We start from the raw sequence: 23,354 nt of genomic DNA on the forward strand, positions 1-23,354 counted from the left end.
CTGTGTATTTCTCCACTCTCAGCACCTTTCTCCCCTGCATTCTCTGTGCATCTCTCCAGTCTCAGCACCTTTCTCCCCTGCATTCTCTGTGCATCTCTCCAGTCTCAGCACCTTTCTCCCCTGCATTCTCTGTGCATCCTCCCACTCTCAGCACCTTTCTCCCCTGCATTCTCTGTGCATCTCTCCAGTCTCAGCACCTTTCTCCCCTGCATTCTCTGTGCATCTCTCCAGTCTCAGCACCTTTCTCACCTGCATTCTCTGTGTATTTCTCCACTCTCAGCACCTTTCTCCCCTGCATTCTCTGTGCATCTCTCCAGTCTCAGCACCTTTCTCCCCTGCATTCTCTGTGCATCTCTCCACTCTCAGCACCTTTCTCCCCTGCATTCTCTGTGCATCTCTCCAGTCTCAGCACCTTTCTCCCCTGTATTCTCTGTGTATCTCTCCAGTCTCAGCACCTTTCTCCCCTGCATTCTCTGTGCATCTCTCCACTCTCAGCACCTTTCTCCCCTGCATTCTCTGTGCATCTCTCCAGTCTCAGCACCTTTCTCCCCTGCATTCTCTGTGCATCTCTCCAGTCTCAGCACCTTTCCCGCCTGCATTCTCTGTGCATCTCTCCAGTCTCAGCACCTTTCTCCCCTGCATTCTCTGTGCATCTCTCCAGTCTCAGCACCTTTCTCCCCTGCATTCTCTGTTCATCTCTCCAGTCTCAGCACCTTTCCCGCCTGCATTCTCTGTGCATCCTCCCAGTCTCAGCACCTTTCTCCCCTGCATTCTCTGTGCATCCTCCCAGTCTCAGCACCTTTCTCCCCTGCATTCTCTGTGCATCTCTCCAGTCTCAGCACCTTTCTCCCCTGCATTCTCTGTGTATCTCTCCAGTCTCAGCACCTTTCTCCCCTGCATTCTCTGTGCATCTCTCCAGTCTCAGCACCTTTCTCCCCTGCATTCTCTGTGCATCTCTCCAGTCTCAGCACCTTTCTCCCCTGCATTCTCTGTGCATCTCTCCAGTCTCAGCACCTTTCTCCCCTGCATTCTCTGTGCATCTCTCCAGTCTCAGCACCTTTCTCCCCTGCATTCTCTGTGCATCCTCCCACTCTCAGCACCTTTCTCCCCTGCATTCTCTGTGCATCTCTCCAGTCTCAGCACCTTTCTCCCCTGCATTCTCTGTGCATCTCTCCAGTCTCAGCACCTTTCTCCCCTGCATTCTCTGTGCATCTCTCCAGTCTCAGCACCTTTCTCCCCTGCATTCTCTTTGCATCCTCCCACTCTCAGCACCTTTCTCCCCTGCATTCTCTGTGCATGTCTCCAGTCTCAGCACCTTTCTCCCCTGCATTCTCTGTGCATCTCTCCAGTCTCAGCACCTTTCTCCCCTGCATTCTCTGTGCATCTCTCCAGTCTCAGCACCTTTCTCCCCTGCATTCTCTGTGCATCTCTCCAGTCTCAGCACCTTTCTCCCCTGCATTCTCTGTGCATCCTCCCACTCTCAGCACCTTTCTCCCCTGCATTCTCTGTGCATCTCTCCAGTCTCAGCACCTTTCTCCCCTGCATTCTCTGTGCATCTCTCCAGTCTCAGCACCTTTCTCCCCTGCATTCTCTGTGCATCTCTCCAGTCTCAGCACCTTTCTCCCCTGCATTCTCTGTGCATCCTCCCACTCTCAGCACCTTTCTCCCCTGCATTCTCTGTGCATCTCTCCAGTCTCAGCACCTTTCTCCCCTGCATTCTCTGTGCATCTCTCCAGTCTCAGCACCTTTCTCACCTGCATTCTCTGTGTATTTCTCCACTCTCAGCACCTTTCTCCCCTGCATTCTCTGTGCATCTCTCCAGTCTCAGCACCTTTCTCCCCTGCATTCTCTGTGCATCCTCCCAGTCTCAGCAGCTTTCTCCCCTGCATTCTCTATGCATCTCTCCAGTCTCAGTACCTTTCTCCCCTGCATTCTCTGTGCATCTCTCCAGTCTCAGCACCTTTCTCGCCTGCATTCTCTGTGCATCTCTCCACTCTCAGCACCTTTCTCCCCTGCATTCTCTGTGCATCTCTCCAGTCTCAGCACCTTTCTCGCCTGCATTCTCTGTGTATCTCTCCAGTCTCAGCACCTTTCTCCCCTGCATTCTCTGTGCATCTCTCCAGTCTCAGCACCTTTCTCCCCTGCATTCTCTGTGCATCTCTCCACTCTCAGCACCTTTCTCCCCTGCATTCTCTGTGCATCTCTCCAGTCTCAGCACCTTTCTCCCCTGCATTCTCTGTGCATCTCTCCACTCTCAGCACCTTTCTCCCCTGCATTCTCTGTGTATCTCTCCAGTCTCAGCACCTTTCTCCCCTGCATTCTCTGTGCATCCTCCCAGTCTCAGCAGCTTTCTCCCCTGCATTCTCTGTGCATCTCTCCACTCTCAGCACCTTTCTCCCCTGCATTCTCTGTGCATCTCTCCAGTCTCTTTCTTGCAGCTGTTTTCAAGGGAATTTGAAGTTTGAGAAATTTTTCTTCATAGCTGCAATAAAATATTCCACCATCACTAACAAATGGCCTGATGCCAAACTTTCATGACACAGGGTAAAGCTGGCTATACACATTAAACTGCCGTCAGTAAAACCCACCACTCTCAATTCCACCATATCGACCCTGGACTCCTTTCATACAAATGGGAAGAGGGAATTAAGTCATTACCAGACTGGCAAGAGACAGAGAGGGTTGAAATCCAACATACATGACCCTTTTTTCCTTATACATATGGCATTGTGGAGGGGGTCTACTGAAGTGGCCCAAAATCAGCAGCTGATCCCAACAGAATTGGTGGGTTCACCTGAATTTAATCCAGTGTATGGGTAGCTTCACTAGTTTCCCCAGTAACAAACTGCAGCCAATGCTTTATTCATACAAAAGACTTCAAGAAAGAGGCCCTATACCTATTAGGGTATAACACAGAGGGGTATTCGGCTTTGTCAGACTCCATCAATTCTTGCTGTGGCAGACTCAGATGGCCAATAGCAGTATTGGCTGTTTCCTGAGGTTCCAGAAACCTTCTAAATCAGAGCTAACTCGTGCAGACAAAGCAGTGAAACATGCATAACCAATGCTACATTCTGACAGAAGGGGAGGGACCCCAACAGACAGTCATAATCATAAAGTTATCCTGTGTCTTTAAAAATACTATTGCACAAAGTGTACATTACCTTCTCACACATCAGAGATATGCACACTATTTGTGATCTCCCGCAAATTTTAGGTGGAGCAGACACATCTATCTTTTAAACTCAAAACAATATGCCCAAAAAAGAAACTCCTGTGAATCATGTAACTATGGATTGACTCTGGGAACGGATAATGGTTGGTGGCAGGGGAATGGACGGCAGTGATGTTGGAGGTGGGAAATGCATTAAGAGACTTATAGCATTGCCTCATGTTCTTTCTTCTGCTCTATACACACCAATGGAAGCCACAAAATTCTCTTCCTTGAGACTCCGAGTGTCAAACTCTCGTGCCCCCCGGCCAGCGGGGCCTGATGGGCGGGGAAGAAGCTGCTGAGTTGGCAGCTGTGGGGCAGGTCGAGACTCTCCTCGTGGGATGGTGACAGAATCCCTAGATACCGGGGTAACAGTGCCATCGGCAGAAGGACTGTGCTTCCTTTTCTCGGATTCTTAAGAGGCATGAGGATACAAAGGAGAAAAAAAGATAGGGAGAGAAGGAAATATACAGGAGAGAAAAAAGATAAAAGATTCAGAAAAGAGGTGGGAAAAAAATGTGAAAGTTATTTTAATAGATCATAAAGAAGACATTATAGTTTATCACGACCACCACATATCACAACAGATCCTGATTCTGTCAGATCAAGCATCATCCTTTACCTTTGTTGTAGTAGTGTGTGTGGGCAATTTCTAGAAGGTTGAAGACACTGGCCATGCCACCCAGCCCAGCATTGGCATAAGACTGCTCTAAACTAGATACTGTACACTTCAGCAAATCCAGCATCCCCTTGTACACTTTTTTGCTGATCTCCTACATAATACAAAGAGAAAAACAAAAAGACGTGTGACGAAGAATAGGTCTTATGTTATATGTCTATTATATCACCTTCAAAATGTCCACTTATGACAGCTTAAAGGGAATGTGTCACCCATGGTGCTAGCTGTAAGGTATATTTCTAAATGCTGTAAAAAAGCAGATCAGGCAAGATGGCTGCCTGTATAATAATGTACTACAAATAAATTTGACAGAAATCATAATCAGATTGTATACAGAATATAACGTTTGGTCAGTTTACTTTCCACTTTTGCTTGGTTTCCACAAATTTTTACAATATTTTTATCTTAAACATTTTCAACGACAGTAGGTTATGCAATCAGTACAACTACCATGGAGAGCAAAGGGAACATAATCCAGCAACGCAGCCCTTTCAGCTGTTAACATGTCAATGTGTCACCTTTGCCGGTGTACTTTTTCTGGCACTGCAGCATTCTTGCAGCTCAGTCCCAGTAACTGGAATGGGGCTAAACTGTAATGCCAGACACAGACTAAGACAAAGGTGACATTGCGTCTGGTAGAGAGTTCTGAGCATCCAGTGGTCAGATTCACAATAAAATAGCAATGGTATATTAATAACTACTAATATGGAACTTTTTTTAAACTTACCACTTCTTGAATTACATCATTTCGTGCATCCTCTTCTGTCTGGATGGACCTATTCAGTTTGCTCAGGACAAAGACACGGAGTTGCTCACTTTCTAGTAATCTTCGAACTTTCTTCATGTTCAGCCAACCAACCCCCTGTCCTTCTAGGACACTCAGTGCCACCTCCTTGAGAAACTGTTGGTTCTCACTAAAAGAAAGGATTAATTAATGATATACCATAATTAAGAAGCACACTGTCCAGAGACTCAAAATTAACAACAAAACAAACAAGGTCATCATTAATTATGATAAAAATCTTTTCTACCTCATCCTAGTGTTGGGTTTACATAGTATTTTTTTCTTATAAAAATGTGTTTGGGGTAAGTTTTACTGTATTTTCAGTATTCTCTTGTATGTGTTTATTGTGCAGAATATTGCAGGGGCAGATTCATTCTCCTATTAGCTGAAAAAAATATTGTGTCCAATCCTCAGTAATTAATTGGCTGGGCCCCCAGGACCAAGAAGCAGCCAAACAGTGGGACAGGCCGCAGCCACCATCCGAGACAAATTAGTCTTTGCAGTGACAGCCGGCTAAGCTATTCACTGAAGGGAGACAGAGCATCGCCGCAGCCAGTGATTGGCTGAGCAGGGTGTCACTGCCAAGACAAGTCCGCCATGGAAGTGGCAGCAGGGGATTCAGAGACTCCGCAGGAGGAAACACTGGGGGAGTTGTTAGAAGACTGGACCACTTTAATGCTAGTATCTCTTTATACCTCAAACACCTGGTTATTTATTAACATGCCTTTCTCTGTAGTATTGTTTTCCCTGAGTGATATAACATTACATGGCACAGAGGTAGGGGTTACTGCTTTGTAATAAAAAGAATGAAAAGCATGAACATACCTAGAGTTGTTTGCTCTGCCCTGAGGGGAAGGAGATTCCCTTTTTACAGTAGGGCTGTGTTTTATAACTGAAGATTTGTGATCTACAAGTGCTCGTCTGTTGCTGGCTGAAAAAGAAATTCCAGATTATGGAGCAGCAATTAGGAAACACAATTAAACACAGAATTTCCCACTAAAATCCAATGATTACAAGTAAACTGTGATGTTTTCTACCAAGTTGTTTTACTGGGAAATGCCACAAGTCCAGCTTCACAAGGCACTATTCAGCTTTTTAGGAATCCTGAACAGCAAATATTCTTAGAGTGTAGTAACCAGAAGGAAGGGGTATATTACCGCATAACTATGAATGTTTGCTATGCAGAAGACTAAGGACACTGATATATAGGGGGTATTACATTCTTATAACTGTATGGCATGTTGCTAGGCTATATCATCAATTACAATAGGTTGGGGAAGCCCAACATCATGGACCTTCATGATATTAACAATAAAGGTCCTTAATTCTCTGTGAAAGCACCCAGATATAACATAGATACTGCTGAATCAAATCGGCAATAGCAGTAAAATCAAAGAGTAGACTTTTTCTTTCCACTTTAGGGGGAAATGATGTTTATAGGGAATCTGTCACTAATTTTACTATGCTCAAACCACAGACTCCCTTATCACAATGATATATCATTCAGTCTGAATGGCTGAGCTTTTTTTTTTATTTTTTTTTAGTAATAATAGCATTAAAGCCAACTGGGAATGGGACTCTGCATCAGTGGGGTGGTTTCCAGCAGATTGATGGATAGATCTCCCTTTATATGCATATAGGGAGAAATACATCAGTCAGAACACCCTAATGATTTCTTTAAAACGCCACAGTGAAACATAGATCACTGCGATAAAAGGAGCCTGTCAATGTGATCTGAGCATCAAGAAACTAATGATAGGTTCCCTTTAATAATGATGCAAGCTGTAAAGAGAGAATGTGAGAAGGAAAGAAGGTGACTAAACTGTGAATTTGAGATCTTATAGTAATAGACTATAGAAACATAGAAGACTGTCAGCAGAAAAAGATCATAGGACAGGATCATTTCTCAAAGGCTGCTTCAAATTCACCGCTCAGTTAAGCAAAGAGGGAAAAATACTAAGGATGGAAAGAACATGGGTAGGTGGGGCCAACAACCCAAGACCCGTGGAAAACATGGAGGCCAGACAATACTGTCACATGACTAGAAGAAGAGATGACCAAAAGGGATAAAAAAAAACTGCTATGTTAGAGACTATATAACAACCACAAGTGAAAAGCACAAGGCACTGGATATGACAGATGGTGACCAATGAGAAGGACAAAATGGTCGGCAGAGAGGATGCTGGGAGTGGTAACATGCAGAACTCATGCTACAGGCACCCACCTTCTGCAGGGGCGGGCCCGGAGTCTGCAATTATCTCCATTATAGTATTAAGCCCAAATACTGGGACAAAAAATGCAAGGTTAGTGCAACCAATCAGTGAATACAACTGGCACCCTACATTGTTAGATCCATACTGTCAGGAGAGCATTAATATATCCCCCCCAGACTAAAGGCTACTTATTTCACATAGTAAAACACAGGAAACATTAGTGCCCACCCATCCACCCCATTAGCTCTGGCTTCTAAAAACACCCTAACCATACAAGTAATACTGCTCATAATTCCACAAGGCCAAATCTGTACCAAAGTCATGAAATGGTTAATGAAATGGCTGATCCCAGCAACCCAGTTCCCTAAATACTTTGATATGCTTCTAGGGAATTATGAACAGAAGCAAAAAAAAAATAAAACAAAGTGTCCTCTATACCTACATGAAGTAAAATTGGAAAAGAGCAAACAATATATAACACTGTCATCTAAAGCTGGTCATCCTCATTAGATAACTGTCGGCTAGGGGGGCGCACACACGTCCGCAGGTTTGCGGACATTACGGAGGAAGGTGAGTAATGGATTTATTTCCCACCCAGCATGATGTGTCAATATCAAGAGGGCAGCAGGGAAGCTCTTGGAATCACTGCGGTACTGTAATGACAGAGCCCAGCCGGGTAATGTTTTGAAAAAAGGACCGCACCCCCGATAAGACACTGGGGAAAAAATTGCATTGTCCTTATGGTATAATCGCTTTAAATATCTCGACCAGTTGCAAAAGGCACAATTTGATAATTTTAAAAGATAATTTTAGATAATTTTATTGAAATTGCTTTTAATGACAGCTTCTGCTATGCGCTCTATACACACCGATAGTCGACAATACATACTAGGGAAAAATGTTGGCAGCTTCAAAGCAATATATTGTGGTGTCCTGCAAGCAGTAGATCACTGTACTCAGTATTCCCCAAACCACAAGAGTTGTTGTTTTGCAACAGCAGGAGATCCACAGGTTGGGGAAAGCCGCCCTGCAGGTACTTTGAAGTTAAAGGCTGTGAAGGCATCATGGGAGTTACATTTTTGCAGCAGCTGGAAAATCACCAATTGGGAAATTCGCTGTAGATTATATGGTTAAACATCTAGACTGAAATATCCCATGTGTAGTCTAATAACCAAGCAACAACATAGGCACACCGTTTAAAAAACAAACAAAAAAAAAACACCACTGGAAGTGATCTTTGGTTGCTCACTACAATCTCTACACCAAAGATCACCCAGTTTATATACTAACCTTTTCCCAATTCCCCTGCCACTTCCTGCTGACCTTTGAACCCCAAGTGGGAGGAGCATGCAGCAAATGAAATAAAATAAAATAAGGGAATAGCAAAACACAAATGATGTCAGTGATCAGACTTCAACCCCACTACAAAGCTGTGGAAGAGAGATGGATACAATGTGTGGCTCATGAAAATGACCCCCTATGACCAAATACTGCACAGACGCAACCATCAGCCTCATTTCAACATACAGAATTATACATGAACAACTTACCTTCCCCTGGTTACGAAGAGAATTCTAGTACATGTCTACTCTACATCTGTGCTAGGGGCACTTACCTTTCATACTTTATAGAATACTTCTCTATATTATACCTACTTTAAGGAAGCACTTACCTTTTAAGCTGGGAAATGGAGTAGCCTTATCTCGGTTGCTCTTGGTTGGAAGGGTTAAGTTTGACAAGCTGAAGCTACTGCTATGACTCTTGTATAGATTACCTGTACAGACAAAATCGTTAAAGGTTAAAGGGGAACTCTAGGTAGAGGTTAAAAAAATTTAACTTCTGCAGAAGCATAAAGCATTACTTACCTATCTATTCCAGTTTTGAAACGACCAAAAATCAATTTTTTGTGTGTGGGGGGGGGGGGGTTTGTTTTGTGTTTCTGTACATCCTGGTTTATCAGTTGTACACAGTACTACAGGTTCCAGAATGCAATGCTTTCCCTCAGCTGTTCATTACAGTCCTCCACCCTGCCTATTCCCAGCCCAAAGCTGTTGCAGAACATCTAGGCTGTGTTCACACATTGCAGTTTCATTGTGTTACTGAATTATTTGCAGTAATTTATGATTTCATTGTGGTCCCACACAGTACGCTGTATTCTCTACCTGTAACACCGCACAGCACACTGTATTCTCTACCTGTAACACCACACAGCACGCTGTATTCTCTACCTGTAACACCGCACAGCACACTGTATTCTCTACCTGTAACACCACACAGCACGCTGTATTCTCTACCTGTAACACCACACAGCACGCTGTATTCTCTACTTGTAACACCACACAGCACACAGTTACTACCTGTAACACCACACAGCACGCTGTATTCTCTACCTGTAACCCCACACAGCACGCTGTATTCTCTACCTGTAACCCCACACAGCACGCTGTATTCTCTACCTGTAACCCCACACAGCACGCTGTATTCTCTACCTGTAACACCACACAGCACACTGTATTCTCTACCTGTAACACCACACAGCACCCTGTATTCTCTACCTGTAACACCACACAGCACAATGTATTCTCTACCTGTAACACCACACAGCACACTGTATTCTCTACCTGTAACACCACACAGCGCACTGTATTGTCTATCAGTAACACCACACAGCACCCTGCATTCTCTACCTGTAACACCACACAGCACAATGTATTCTCTACCTGTAACACCACACAGCACACTGTATTCTCTACCTGTAACACCACACAGCGCACTGTATTGTCTATCAGTAACACCACACAGCACACTGTATTCTCTACCTGTAACACCACACAGCACACTGTATTCTCTACCTGTAACACCAGGCACACTGTATTCTCTACCTGTAATACCACTCAGCACGCTGTATTCTCTACCTGTACCACACAGCACACTGTATTCTCTACCTGTAATACCACACAGCACGCTGCATTCTCTACCTGTAACACCACACAGCACGCTGTATTCTCTACCTGTACCACACAGCACACAGTTACTACCTGTACCACCACACAGCACACTGTATTCCCTACCTGTAACATCACACAGCACGCTGTATTCTCTACCTGTAAAACTGCACAGCACGCTGTATTCTCTAACTGTAACACCACACAGCATGCTGTATTCTCTAACTGTAACACCACACAGCACGCTGTATTCTCTACCTGTAACACCACACAGCACGCTGTATTCTCTAACTGTAACACCACACAGCACGCTGTATTCTCTACCTGTAACACCACACAGCACACTGTATTCTCTACCTGTAACACCACACAGCACGCTGTATTCTCTACCTTTAACACCACACAGCACGCTGTATTCTCTACCTGTAACACCACACAGCACGCTGTATTCTCTCCCTGTAACGCTGATATTGGAATAAAGTAAAGAACTTTTTGAATTTTTTTTTTTCTTTTCATTTCTACGCACATATTATGATCAAGCATCTGTTATCTTTGAAGTTGAGCCCCAAAATAAGGCTGTGATCCGCTCTGCCATTTAGCATCATTTACTTGTGTTACTGCATCATTTTTGTGAATACCATGCAGTACTGCATTGACACTCCAACATGTGTGAACACAGCCCTAATTTCACTGTAGACTTCTGCACAATTAGAGAAATCAGTGCAACACCTGCTTCTCGCCGGTCAGAGATGGTGAATCACTCAGGGGACTGGGGAATCCAGCCAAGCCTCCAGGGAGATCACGCCCTGCTCCCTGTCTGCATCACCAGCCTGATCTTAGCAAACACACACGATGTGAGACACGCATAGAAGATTTGTCTCCTAAGGGGGGATAGCAGAAGGAGCAGGAGACAATGTGGATTTGCGCAGGGGACATTTTTTTTCACTTCCTGGATTTCTATTAGCTACCAGTGTGGCAGAACTGTACAGATACGGTAATACATTGTATAGACACATATATTTAACTTTTAATGTACTTTTAATAGAAAACAAGTTTTTCTTATCCGGAGTTCCCCTTTAAAGAGGCTGTCCAGGAAAAAAATAACTGATAGCTTATTTGTGTTCTATTGTAGTAAATAGGAGTCGAGGCCCCCCACTGATCAATTATTTATGGCCTGTATTCTGTGGATAGCCTATCAATTATTAGAAGATATCTACCGCAAGTAACCAACTGCTGAGACAACACCTACATAATAATTGGTGGCAGTGAATGGAACAATTGTAGATCTGTCCTCCTGTTTAAAATGGCCTAATGGTGAAAGATTACAAGTTTCTAGATGTACACAAAAATGTTTCTATTCACTGCCAGTGAGAAGTGATCTGTAAAAAAATTGAAGATACAGTATATAAAGCAGAGAATCTCAAACTTGGAATACATTGGAGAACTGCAAACTTTTCAATGATTAAGGATTACATACTACTCTTAAAGGGACCAGTGGGAGTCCTAGGGGTTGAACAATCACCAATCAAATGGCATATCCAAGCAATATGCCCTTCCTTCATAAGATAAAAATAACTCTTTAAATCTCAATCCGATTGGGAGAAAACATCTTAGCTCATTGTACAGGAACCTCCGAGAGCTGTAACTACACTTCACAATCTGTGCCAGCACAGTATGATTTACAATTCTCTGTGGAATTTCTCTTAAGATCTAGCAGCATGAAGCAAAGCTCTGATACCCGATCTGACACATTCTGGTAACATTCCCATTGGCACACTCACTTGCAAAGGACATAATCCCTCCAAAGCCTTCATTATTGCTACTGTTGTTGGACACGGTTGAGGTAGGCGAGCTCCCTCGAGAATCAGTTTCTGCATCAGAATCACTAGCTAGTTTCAAGCTGTTAGGTCGTAGTAAAGGTTTCTGGGATCTGAAAAAGAACAGAGGAGGGGTCACAGAAGAAATCTCAGAAATCACAGAAACAGAAGAAGTGTCACTGTCATTTACATTTTTTTTTTTTTTTTTTAGCAGAAATCAATAGTACAGGCAATTTTAAGAAACTTTGTAATTGGGTTTATTAGCCCAAAAAGCTGTTCGAAGCTCTCCCCCTGTCTTCATCATTGTGTATGGAGAGGGGAGGGGGTGGAGGGAGGTGAGGCACCAAAACAGGACAACAAAGAGTTAATTTACAGCTATATCACCGGCTATCTCCTCTGACAGTCAGCACTGACCTCTCTGACCTCTGAATACGGCTTTCATGGAGCTCCCAGCTGTGTAATCCTTTGTTCTCTGCTCTCTGCCTCCTCCCCCTTCCCTCTTTAAAAAACAGACAGGTTTGTGTCTGATGCAACAAGTCACAATTTCCTGATATTTTGCAGTGAATGAAAAAGAAGAAGGAGGGGGGCCCCTGGGAAAAGGCTTTTTGAATGCAGATAATGGCATATTTGCCTAATAAACCCAATTACAAAAGTTTTTTAAAATCGCCTGTACTATTGATTTCTGCACACAAAAAAAAAAAAAAAAATTAAGACAATGTCACTCTTCTGATAATATCAGATGGTATAACAATTTCTTGTGTCACAAAGATTTTGTTACAGAAACACCTTAAAAGCTGTACAAAATTATAAAAATCCGGTTATACCATCTGACCATAAATTTTTCTGGTATTGCAGTATGCCTACTTTGAAATGTCTGGTCTGCAATACCACACACAACATGTGCATTAGTTATTTTTTACTTTATTTATTCATTCCATAGAACTCCTTTAAAGGACAACTTTGGCGCTGATAAAAGAAATACTGAACTGAAGCTCCAGTTGGTTTCTTCATTTTTTCTTCACTTCCTGGTTCACTTCACTTCCTCCTGTCATGTCTAACTGACTCTGTAAAACTGTTAGATGGCTTACAGCTTGCTCAGCCAATCAGAGATGAGCAAGCTGAGTCATCTAAAAAGGGTGGCTGGCCTAAGAGGGCTTAGACCCGCCTCCCTCTTGATGATGTCATTGTCATAAAATGGCTCCCACAGAGCAGCCTGGGGTCAAAAGTCATTAGGTAAGAATGAGTTTACTTCACTTCCTGGTGGGGGATTGAGGGGGGAAAAGATAGGGAAGAGGGGCAGATAGGTGATGGCAGATAGGTTGTATAGGTGTTACATAACTTTGTAATGTGTTTCAATTACTGGGAAAAAGCTTTTCACCGGAGTTATCCTTTAAGCCATCCATACAATATGTCCTACAGCAGTATATTTATAACCAGTATGAAAGCTGCAGCACACTTTTAAAGTCAGGATATATCACATATATCCTAGTTTGCAAAAGGTTAAAGGGGACCAGTCAACAGAAAATGCACTTCAATCTGCAGTCAGCAAGTAATAGAGCAGGATAAGCGGAGAAGAGCAATATATAAATTTGTGAGAATACTCATTCTGGGCTTAGGAGTCCAGTAGGCATTTTTACTGTATCAGCTAGCTTTATGCATGCTTATGTAGGACCACCCACTGGACTCCTTATTCTAGACTGGGCACAAAACAAAACGTATATATTACTATTGAATCTTTTCCCATAAATATGTAAAATGAATCTGCTCAACTCCTCCCAGCTCTACAACCTGCTGACTGGACTGCATTAGAAACATCACCAGTTCCCCTTAAGGTGTTCACCAAATAAAATAAAGGAAAAATCTAATAATACCTATCCATATAAGTAGGTTATAGCAGCTTGGTTATAGAACATGCCTTGTGAATGATCCCAGTCATGATGCCAACATATTCCACAGCACTGTACAGAGATCACTCACTTTATTTATGTATTTTTTTATTAATATGATTGCCGTGTTTCTTAAAGTGTTTTTTTCCTGAAATTATGCGTAAGTCTTTGGTGCCGGGTCTCTTATCGAAGACATATGCTATGCTTTTCACTCGATCTCATAAGGTACCACTGTATGTGGCAAGGAGAACAAGTGCTTGAAGGCATATTACAATACCTAATTTAAAATACATTTACATTAGAAAAATGACCATCATGCACAGAGATCACTCTTTAATAAACAATTCTTACTTAAAAAAAAAGTCTTCTGGCCGTAAAAAGGAGCTCTGGTTATGCCTCCAAGAAAACAGCGCAAGCTACATGCGGTCCAATTCTTAGATTTTCTAACAGCTATGCAGACTGTTTGATAATCTGGCAAATCCTCAGACTATTATTATTTCTTTGTGAGCCATCATTCGTTGTAGGAATTTAATGATTTGCTGGTAGCCCTTTATATATTTTGGTCTGTGTAGGAGATATACAAATCCTCAGACTGTCTAGTCTAAATTTGCATCACCTTTTAGTTGAATTATTTTTTGTCAAAAAATGTGAATCAAAAACTAAATCCTACAAACTCCTCTGTAAATAATTACTGTCAATAACACATGCAACCAGTTTTAGACAAGCCTTATAGACAGTGGTTCTAAAATGGACACAAAACTTGTCTGAAACTGCCCTGAAGTAAGTAATTACAAATGCACTCCTTGAATATCAGTAAGGATCTTACCGTGTACCATTGACAGTCTGATTAAACATCGGGGTGTAACTTTCCTCCCGATCTTCATTCTCCTCCTCTGGTGGGAAGCCATACTGTGGCTCAAAGTATGGATTGTCATACTCGCGTCTTCTTATTTCCCCACCAATAGATGCCTCGCTCTCACGACGTTCCATAACCAGACGGTTGAATGTGGGTGCCAAAGCAGGCAAGTGATTCTGCAGGACCCCCAAAACCTTCTCATCAGGCTCAGTGGAATCGGCAGATTCTTGCTGAAATTATAGTGAAAATAAGAGTTTAAAGGTCTGTGTTAACATATTGTTATTTACACTCTTTTGTTAGCTTCCAGAACCTTCCGTGCAGGGCTGTGGAGTCGGAGTCGTGGAGTCTGAGTCGGAGCTAGTTTTGGCTGGAGTCGGAGACGGAGCTAGTTTTGGCTGGAGTCGGAGTCCGAGTTGGGAAAAAAATGTATCGACTCCAGCTTTAAAAAAATCTTTAAACAATTTAGAATTGAGTTTTGATATGAATTTTATAAGTTTTGCTCATCAATATAACATTCTAATAGAAAACTGGCCCTATTACATAAGGGTGGTCAGGGAAAAGTTGCCGATCACTATTTGGCAGTTTGTTTCTGAGCTGGAAGAGTCCATTGTGTGGGGGGAGATCTGTGCTGTTCTCTTCCTGGATGCTGGGTGACTGTATATGAGCAGTAGTGTAATATGAAGATATCCTGTGTAATATAGTGGAGGAGGAGCCATAAGTAGTGTAGCTGTAACCTCTGTCTTAAGTGTGGTGTTTTCTCGCTGGGAGAAGATTGTGTGTTTTTCTTCAGTGTTCTATGGCAGCAGCTGTGTGTGCGCGCTATGGCTGCAGCAGGCTGTGTGTGTGTGTGTATGTATATATGTATGTATGTATGTATGTATGTATGTATGTATGTGTGCTATGGCTGCAGCAGGCTGTGTGTATGCTATAGCTGCAGCAGGCTGTATGTGTGTGTGTGTGTGTATGTATATATGTGTGCTATGGCTGCAGCATGCTATGTGTGTGTATGCTATGGCTGCAGCAGGCTGTGTGTTTGTGCGCACTATGGCTCTAGTGCTGTGTGTGTGTGCTATTGCTTGCCCCCACAGTGACCCTCAACATCACTATGTGTGATTCTATCAGTATGGCTGACCCCTCTGTATCACAGGTATCTGGCATTGTTAGCAGTGTTTCTGTGTGTATGGTGAATATTAGTTAGAAACATCGAAGATTGTCAGCAGGAAAAACCACCTGCTCCATCTAGTCTAGTTCTGAGTTATTCAGGACATGGAGGCTGGAGACTGGCTGAATCCTCTGCACACACAGGAGAAGCTGCTTTATATACAGTATTCCTTTATTCACTCAGAGGTTGCACCAGGATCATGTAGGACATTAAGGAGAAGCTGCTGAACCAGTGTGATAAATAACTTCCCTGGTATATGACTGGCCATTTATGAAGGAGCAGGAGTCGGTCCTGATAAAATTCAGGAGTCGGAGTTGCGGCTTACAGACTCCACAGCCCTGCTTCCATGGCAACCTTTTACGGTATTACTGTGCTATAATTTGACATGTCAGAGACATTTTAAAAGTTCTGATCGGTCCGGGTGCTAAGACCTATACTAACCACCAGAACAAACAGAGAGAAGAGCTCAGCTGAGCGCTTTTTCTCCTCGCTGTCTCCTTGTTGCAGAAGATAAAATATATATTTTTACTATTCATTCTAGTGATCACCAGGAGTGATCACTAGAATAAACAATGACTTCAACAAATCAAAACTTTTATGACATCTCAAAATTTTGTGGGGCTATTTGTAAGAGGATAACTACATCTCCTAGTACGCTGTGTACCTCGTTTATTCTAACGTCTACCCGACTCTGTCTACTAGTCATCCATGGGCCAGGTTAATGATCTCTTTGTATAGCTAACCCGGCCCACAGAGAGGTAGGACACATCTATGGGCGGGGTTAATGATCTCTTTGTATAGCTAACCCTGCCCAAAGAGATGGCGGTCCCCTGTCCTTCATCTCGGAAGGGAGCAGGGAGGGGGATGTGTATGGAGAGGACCGTGTTCTAAAGATTTCACCTGTCTAGTGGGGGGGAAGAGTCTGCGGCAATAAAAAGAAAATAGAGCAACACAGAAAATTGATGTATATAGCAAACAAGGAGAAATTAGGAAAGTGCATATGATAAGATTAACTTTTTCCTGCCTGGAATACCCCACATGTCAATGGGGCATCTTCTTACACACTGACCATCAATGCCCATCAACACTGATAGTCTCAAGGTAAATAGTAATTGTTCAGTTGTCAATTTATTTATACATTTTTAGGAGGGCTAATAGAGAGGCAGCACAAAGCAAATTTCTCACAAAACATGTGACATTGTTATTTCATGGGAAACCCAAGACAGAGAGCTGTCATAAGTCAATGTCTTCTCTTTAAATCAAACAATAATCCACTTACTGTATTAGCTCCATGGATGACAGTGCTGGGGCTGCTGCTAGCTGTGGTGCTGGAACCTGATCGTGGCTGGTTGTTATCAGGAGAGTTCTCACTGTCCGCTGCAGCTTCTTCCACCTCACCAGAGTACTCATGGAAATCATCAAACTCCACTTCACTGGCGTCTCCAAGTGCTGCATGTGTTAGAGGGTCTACATCTGAAGGCAAAATACATAGTGGTGATGAACTAAATCTACAGTAAAGTCATCAGTCTGACTTAGTCTGATATACTCACTTGGTGTGTCACCATTTATGTCACATTTTATCATTTCACTGACAAAGTCTCCAAGGGAGGAGTATGAAGAGCTGGAGTCATCATATTCTACACTGTCGCTGCCACTGTAAGAACAACATAAGTCAACATTCACAAAAATAATACATTATAACTTGTAATGATATGGCTGGAATTACACTTCCAAACACATTGTCTTGGCTTTGTTAATGAAAATCCGCATTTAGGTTAATAGGGAAAGTTGAGACAACAAGACAACTAAGGAGGCATGTTGTGGATCCATTTTCTTAAAAAAAAACGCACCTGTCATCAGTAGGATCTGAATCACTATCGCGCTCCATTGGGACACTAAGTGCCTCAGCAAGCTGTGAATTTGCATCATAAACACGATAATGGATGGGCTGCAGCTGGTGAGCATACCACTTAGGTTTATCCCCGATAGATGCTGGGTCAAACATATCTGAATAGAAGGAAAAAAGCAAAAGGGTTAAAAAAAAAAAAAAGCTGGAGGCAGTCAGAAAAAAAAGAGAAAGAAAGAGACTTACTGTTGTGGATCCTCTGAAAGGCAAAATTAGTGGGGTTTAGAGACCATTCTCCAAAGTACTCCACTGCTTGTGTTTTGGAAAGCTTCTCGGAGAAGTGAGAAGCCTTGGGACGTGAAGCCAGAAAGGAAGAAGACTGGAAAGCCACCACTGGGCGAGGGAATAGGCGAAGAGTACGTGTATGATACTGGAAACCTTGCAACATATTGGGAGAGTTGAAGAAACGGACCATAGCAACCCTGTAACCAGAAGATGCAGACAAGAGATCAGGAACAATATTAGATGTGTCCCAATGCCAAACACCTAGTTATTTGATTGTGTGTTTGAGCGTTAGCTCACTTCCTACTTTAGTTGGCGTTTCACTTTTACGGCTCAGGGGAGCCATGGAATATTTAAAGATTTGTCATTTTTCTGTGTTCATTATCTGATCTGTGTTTCACGCCTTTTGGGCGCTTGTTATAATGTCGGTTTTACATTTTGAAAAAAGAATAAAATTTTGATAAAAAAAAACAAAAAAAAAACACAACTATTAATGTGCTCCAAAGGCATTCCTCATAGATTTCTAAATCTTATGTGTCACGTGTTAATATTGCATTATGAAATATAAGTCGTACAAGATCCCCCCCTATTCTAATAACCACAGAAAAGAGCCATGGAATCTATTCTAGCAGACTCAGTTAAGCCAGGAGATACTACTACTTCTGCCTTACTGCAACCTGGTCAAAAAATGGCACACTGCCCAGAACACTTAAAGTGACACCCCCTTTTTGCATTCTGACTTCTCTAAACAGGTGTAAAGGGTAAAATTAGCAGTCTTCATATGTTATTTTATTTTATACGTCATGGTGCTTATTCCAGTAAAAAGTGATCTTTTATCATCTGCAGATTGTGCTAAGTGGGCGGGGCTTCACGACAACAGCGCTAATTAGCCCCGCCCATAGCGTCACAGTTGGTCCGCCCCCTCCATGACGTCATAGGCACATAGGCCCCGCCCCTCGCTGGCCATTGGAACAGGATGGCCTAAGTGTCGATGACGTCATGGAGGGGTGGGGCCAACGGTGGTGCTATGGATGGGGCTAAGTGGTGCTGTTGAAGCCCCACCCACTTAGCACAATCTGCAGATGATAAAAGACCACTTTTGACTTGAACTAACACCATGACGTATGATATAAAATAAGGTATAAAAACTGCAAAACTTACCCTTTACACCTGTATAGAGAAGTCAGAATGCAAAAAGGGGATGACAGTGTCACTTTAAGGGAATATGTAAGCATCACAGTATAATGTACCAAGGTCGTGTTACGATATGCTAATAGACACATGCAGTGAAAGTCATCCTAGTATGCATTCACCAATGGTTGCAAGATAATACCAATAATCGCGGCAACATAACACGCCCATTGGTGATCAGACAGGGGCATGGTTTTAGCAGCTTGCATTGATCAACATGTGTAAATGCAGCCCACCCAAGTCAGTTTAATACTCAGAGAAAAAAAAGAAAATAAGGAAAACTATATAAATATATTTTGTTTTTTACTTATTTTACAGTCGTATTTTGCTTTTATTTTACTGTGAGTGAACCTAGCTTAAAAGCGGCAGAGAACCTGCTGATATGCTCCACGAGCTCTTTACCGTATGAATAGATTGCTGTTATTAACAATTTCCTTCTCCCCCGCATTCTTGATTAATTTCCTAATTGCCCCTACGCAAATATGTGGCTTAAGAGCATTTGGGGCTTTGCTCGCTGGCTCCGAGCAACACCAAGTCCCGCCGGGCCTGCCCCCTCCCGCCCAGCATAGTGGCCTCTTCACTGCACATGCGCGATTTGGCTGGGCGTCCTGATGCAGTAAGAAGAATCCTGCTGTAGCCAAGGTTTCATCACACTGTCAGTGACCTCAGAGATGATGACCACTTGGCTGAAGCAGGATTCTTCTTACTATGTCAGAACGGCCGGCCGAATTGCGCGGAAGAGCAGCTAGTCTCCGACGGGACATCTTTCAGGCACTGCGTGGTAAAAAGTCCACTATGCATCTATAAATATGCATAGTGGGCTGGGCGGGAAGGGGCGGGCTGGGCGGGAAGACTTGCAAATGCTTTTAGGCCACATATTTGCATAGGGACAAATTAGGAAATTAATCAAGAATGCGGGGAAGAAGAAAAACGTTAATAACAGCAATCTACTCATACGGTAAAGAGCTCCTGTGGCATATCAGCAGGTTCTCTGTGCCGCTTTAAGAACTGCCATGATGAAATTAAAGATATTTGGATCCTCCCGTGATTTAGTAACATAGTAGCATACTATAGTCTAACATCTATTGTGGGTAAAGTATTTGAGGAAAGCTATACTGGAGTCTGTAAATGAAAATAACCTAATGACACAGCACCCGCATCCTGTCACCTGTCAGACTGATCAGCTTCTATGAGGTCAGTTATATACTGGACCTGGGGGAGGCTGTGGACATTGTGTATCTGGACTTCTTAAAGACATTTGATACAGTGCCGCATGAAAGGTTGGTGTATGAAATGAGGATGCTTGGACTAGGGAAAAATATATGTAAATGGGTAAGTAACTGTCTGAGTGATAGAAAACAGAGGGTGGTTATTAATGGAAAATACTCAGATTGGGTCACAGTTATTATTGGGGTACCACAGGGCTCAATGTTGGGTCCACTTTTTATTTTATTTATTGATGACCTTGTAGAGGGGCTAAAGAGTAGAAACACCATTTTTGTATCTGACAGTAAACTGGATTTTTAAATTAGGCCAGAGATTCCCCTTTAGGACAAGATGGCACTGCACTTTGTATAGCGCTATTTAAGCTGCACCTGCACTTCCCATGTTACATCTTTGTCCCTGCTGCTACAGATGAAATTCTCCTAACAGCGAGAGGGCAGCAGTTTACAAGAAAGGGAAACCCCTGGCTGTGAAGACTTTAGGATTTTTTTTTCTGGCATAAGGAGTAATGTTTAGTAATTGAAGTGATTTTTAAATATGTTAACAACTACATAGGTTAGGAAATGGAGGGAAGTTATTTGGAACAGTGACCATTTAAACATTGGGCATAAATGATTACTTTTTTAGGGACAATAGACTGTGGCCTTGTGTCAGGGCTGCTAAACCAGATTACACAGATAAGAGGACTATTGTCCACTCACTGTGTACATTATAAAATAGAATGTGAAGAACTAATCAGGTTTTAATTCCATCCAATGAAGATGCCTTGCTTCTGAAAAAACAATGTTTTACAAGGAGCAAAGAGGGTCTTACCGTGTTGCTACATCCACAGAATCCACATCATTTCCATAAATAAGAGGGTTGAACTCCGTGGAGGGTGTACCCTGGGCATCATTGTGCGGTCGGAGCATGGCAGCTTCTGAACCCTCATGGAATCTGTCCAAGTTTAGGATTGGCTGCGTATTGAGACTCATACTGGCCAAAGCCTGCATCAAGGAAACATAGTTAGTCATTTTATCCATTACAACCTCAGGTACACATGAGACAAGCATGCTCACTTCTTGCCCTTCAATATGAATGTAATATGAGAAAACCCACAGATCCCATGTACACAGGCCAAAATGTTCTCTCCAGCAACAAGGCAGAGACAGAATTTTCAACCAAGATGGTCATATTTAATCGACTATTATTATTTAGAGGGTACATGCAATGTGATCAATCCCTACAGATCAATCAGGCACTATGAAGGTCTCTAATATATGGTCAGCACAGTCATAAAAGAGGGAAAGACATAAAAATAGAGAATGGCATAGGCCGAGTGCTGTGAATCCTCCAAGCCCTTTTTAGTTCACTGACAATGTTTAAGACCTATATAAGCTGGGACAGGTTCCTAGGGACATGCTGGTGCCAATCACAATGAAAAGAATTCAAAGCAAATAGACTATCAGAAATGTAGGTGATACTTGTTTTAAAGGGTTTCTCCAGGACTGGAAAGCATGTGCTTTCTCTTATAAACAGCACCACACCTGTCCATGTCCAGTACTGCAGCTCATATACAATAAAGTGAATGGGACTGAGCTGCCAAACCTGTGGAAAGGTGTGACACTGTTTCTGGGGGAAAAAAAGCGTCCATGTCTTTCTACTCCTTTACCACCATGTTAAGCATAAGGCTATTTGCACCCTGTTTAGGCCATTTTTGGCGACTTAAGCAACAAGTTCCAAGGAAGAAGCATCACTGGAGTCGATATCACACATTTATTTGACTATAAAGGAAGGTCTGAAAATAGAAAGAACTGCAAGAACCTTGTTATCTGAGGCGAGAAGACGCTGCTGCGTGATCACGGACATGCTGTGCAGACACTGAGAGGACGTCACATGACAATATCAGCGGCCAGAGACAAGACGGACACATGAGCACAAAGAGACAGATGGAGGGAAGAAAATTAAGAATCTGAGCACAGATGAGAAAATGACGGCAAAACAGAGAACAGAAGTTTTCATTTTTATTTTTTCAAAGGGAGGAAAAAATAAAGTTTAGCAACAATAAAATGGGAGGAAAAAGAATCACCATATAAAGAGAGCTTAATCTGTACCTATCCTTTCATTTTCTTTTTCTAAACAGATCCAAAATCATTTCACAATAATCCTTATAGGGGTCAGAGCTCAGTTTTATTTTGTACACAGCTCCAAATCTCTAATTCCCTTCACACAGCCGAATAATGGAAGGAGTTGTCCCACTAACCACATGATAAGTAATAAGTGTCTTACCCTGAGACTTACCATCAATCCTGAGAACAAGGGTCCTGTGTTTCCTATTTATATGAAGTGGCAGTCAAACATTCAGGCTGTCATTTTGTTAAAATTGGTGGGGGGCTGACCTTTGGGACCCCCAGCAATCCCCAACAGATCCTGATCATGAACAATATAGTACTGCATCCTCTACATAGTGTTGTCCTGGCCACTCGCTGGGCACCAGAACTGCAGCTCTGCTCCACTCAAGGGAAGAGATTGGTAGTAATCCCTTGCACAATGGGGTAGGTGCAGAAGTAAATTCAGCATCGCAGTCCCAGAGGTCAGACCCCACTGATCATAAAAGGACAAATCCTTTGAATATGAATCACCCTTTTAATGCCCCTTAAATGTTATGGCTATATGAAGTACAGTAGGGGATTTAGAGCTCTGTAATAAAATCATGGCCAACCCTAATTAAAGTGTAACTGTCATTTAAATGTCACTTTTCAGAAATCAATGAATATCAATGGTACAAGCAATTTTAAGAAACTGTAATAGGTTTTATTTAACAAAAAAGTTTCCTTCTGTAGTCAAAAAGCTGTTTTGCAGCCACTTCCCCACTACAGAAAAAGCAGGAGTTCATTATGGTCCATGGAGGGGGGACGGGTCGAGGGGGATGAGTGAGCATGGACAGGAAAAAAAGCAGCCCTGCAAAACTCATCTTCCTACAAACTTATCAAGTTTCCAGACCTTTCTGACCCATGAATCCAGTGTTTTATTTGCCCAGACAGTCTGCAAACTGTACAGCTGCTTGTCACCTCTTCCTGCTCACTCATCCCCTCGGCCCCTCCCCCTCCATAGGTTATAATGGACTCAGAAAACCAGTCTTCACTTTGCTCCTCTGTGATGAAGACGCCTTTGCCTGATATTGAGCAGATAAGAAGAGAGGGGGGGGGGGAGGCTGCGAAATAGTTTCGAGTCCAGAAAGAGGCTTTTTTGCTTAATAAAACCTATGACAGAGTT

The 23,354-nt window shown here is 42.7% G+C and overlaps 1 protein-coding gene across 9 annotated transcripts in view; it reads right to left on the minus strand.

Annotated features, from left to right (window-relative positions):
* Positions 1-23,354, minus strand: part of MADD (MAP kinase activating death domain) — a 95,072-nt gene that overhangs the window by 32,814 nt on the left and 38,904 nt on the right. For 5 of the 9 annotated variants that reach the window (XM_069965843.1, XM_069965844.1, XM_069965850.1 and 2 more), the window contains exons 8-20: positions 21,903-21,959; positions 20,913-21,085; positions 17,649-17,884; positions 17,407-17,563; positions 17,107-17,210; positions 16,836-17,029; positions 14,365-14,624; positions 11,617-11,765; positions 8,563-8,664; positions 5,503-5,608; positions 4,621-4,807; positions 3,837-3,987; positions 3,419-3,628 (exon numbers count right to left, since the gene is read on the minus strand). In XM_069965843.1, coding sequence (XP_069821944.1) covers positions 3,419-3,628; positions 3,837-3,987; positions 4,621-4,807; positions 5,503-5,608; positions 8,563-8,664; positions 11,617-11,765; positions 14,365-14,624; positions 16,836-17,029; positions 17,107-17,210; positions 17,407-17,563; positions 17,649-17,884; positions 20,913-21,085; positions 21,903-21,959 — 2,086 coding nt within the window. The remainder of the gene's footprint in view (positions 1-3,418; positions 3,629-3,836; positions 3,988-4,620; positions 4,808-5,502; positions 5,609-8,562; positions 8,665-11,616; positions 11,766-14,364; positions 14,625-16,835; positions 17,030-17,106; positions 17,211-17,406; positions 17,564-17,648; positions 17,885-20,912; positions 21,086-21,902; positions 21,960-23,354) is intronic. The other 4 variants (XM_069965851.1, XM_069965845.1, XM_069965852.1 and 1 more) reach the window with 2 other exon arrangements.

This window comes from Dendropsophus ebraccatus, chromosome 4, assembly GCF_027789765.1.
Source record: "Dendropsophus ebraccatus isolate aDenEbr1 chromosome 4, aDenEbr1.pat, whole genome shotgun sequence".
NCBI classification, from domain to species: Eukaryota; Metazoa; Chordata; class Amphibia; order Anura; family Hylidae; genus Dendropsophus; species Dendropsophus ebraccatus.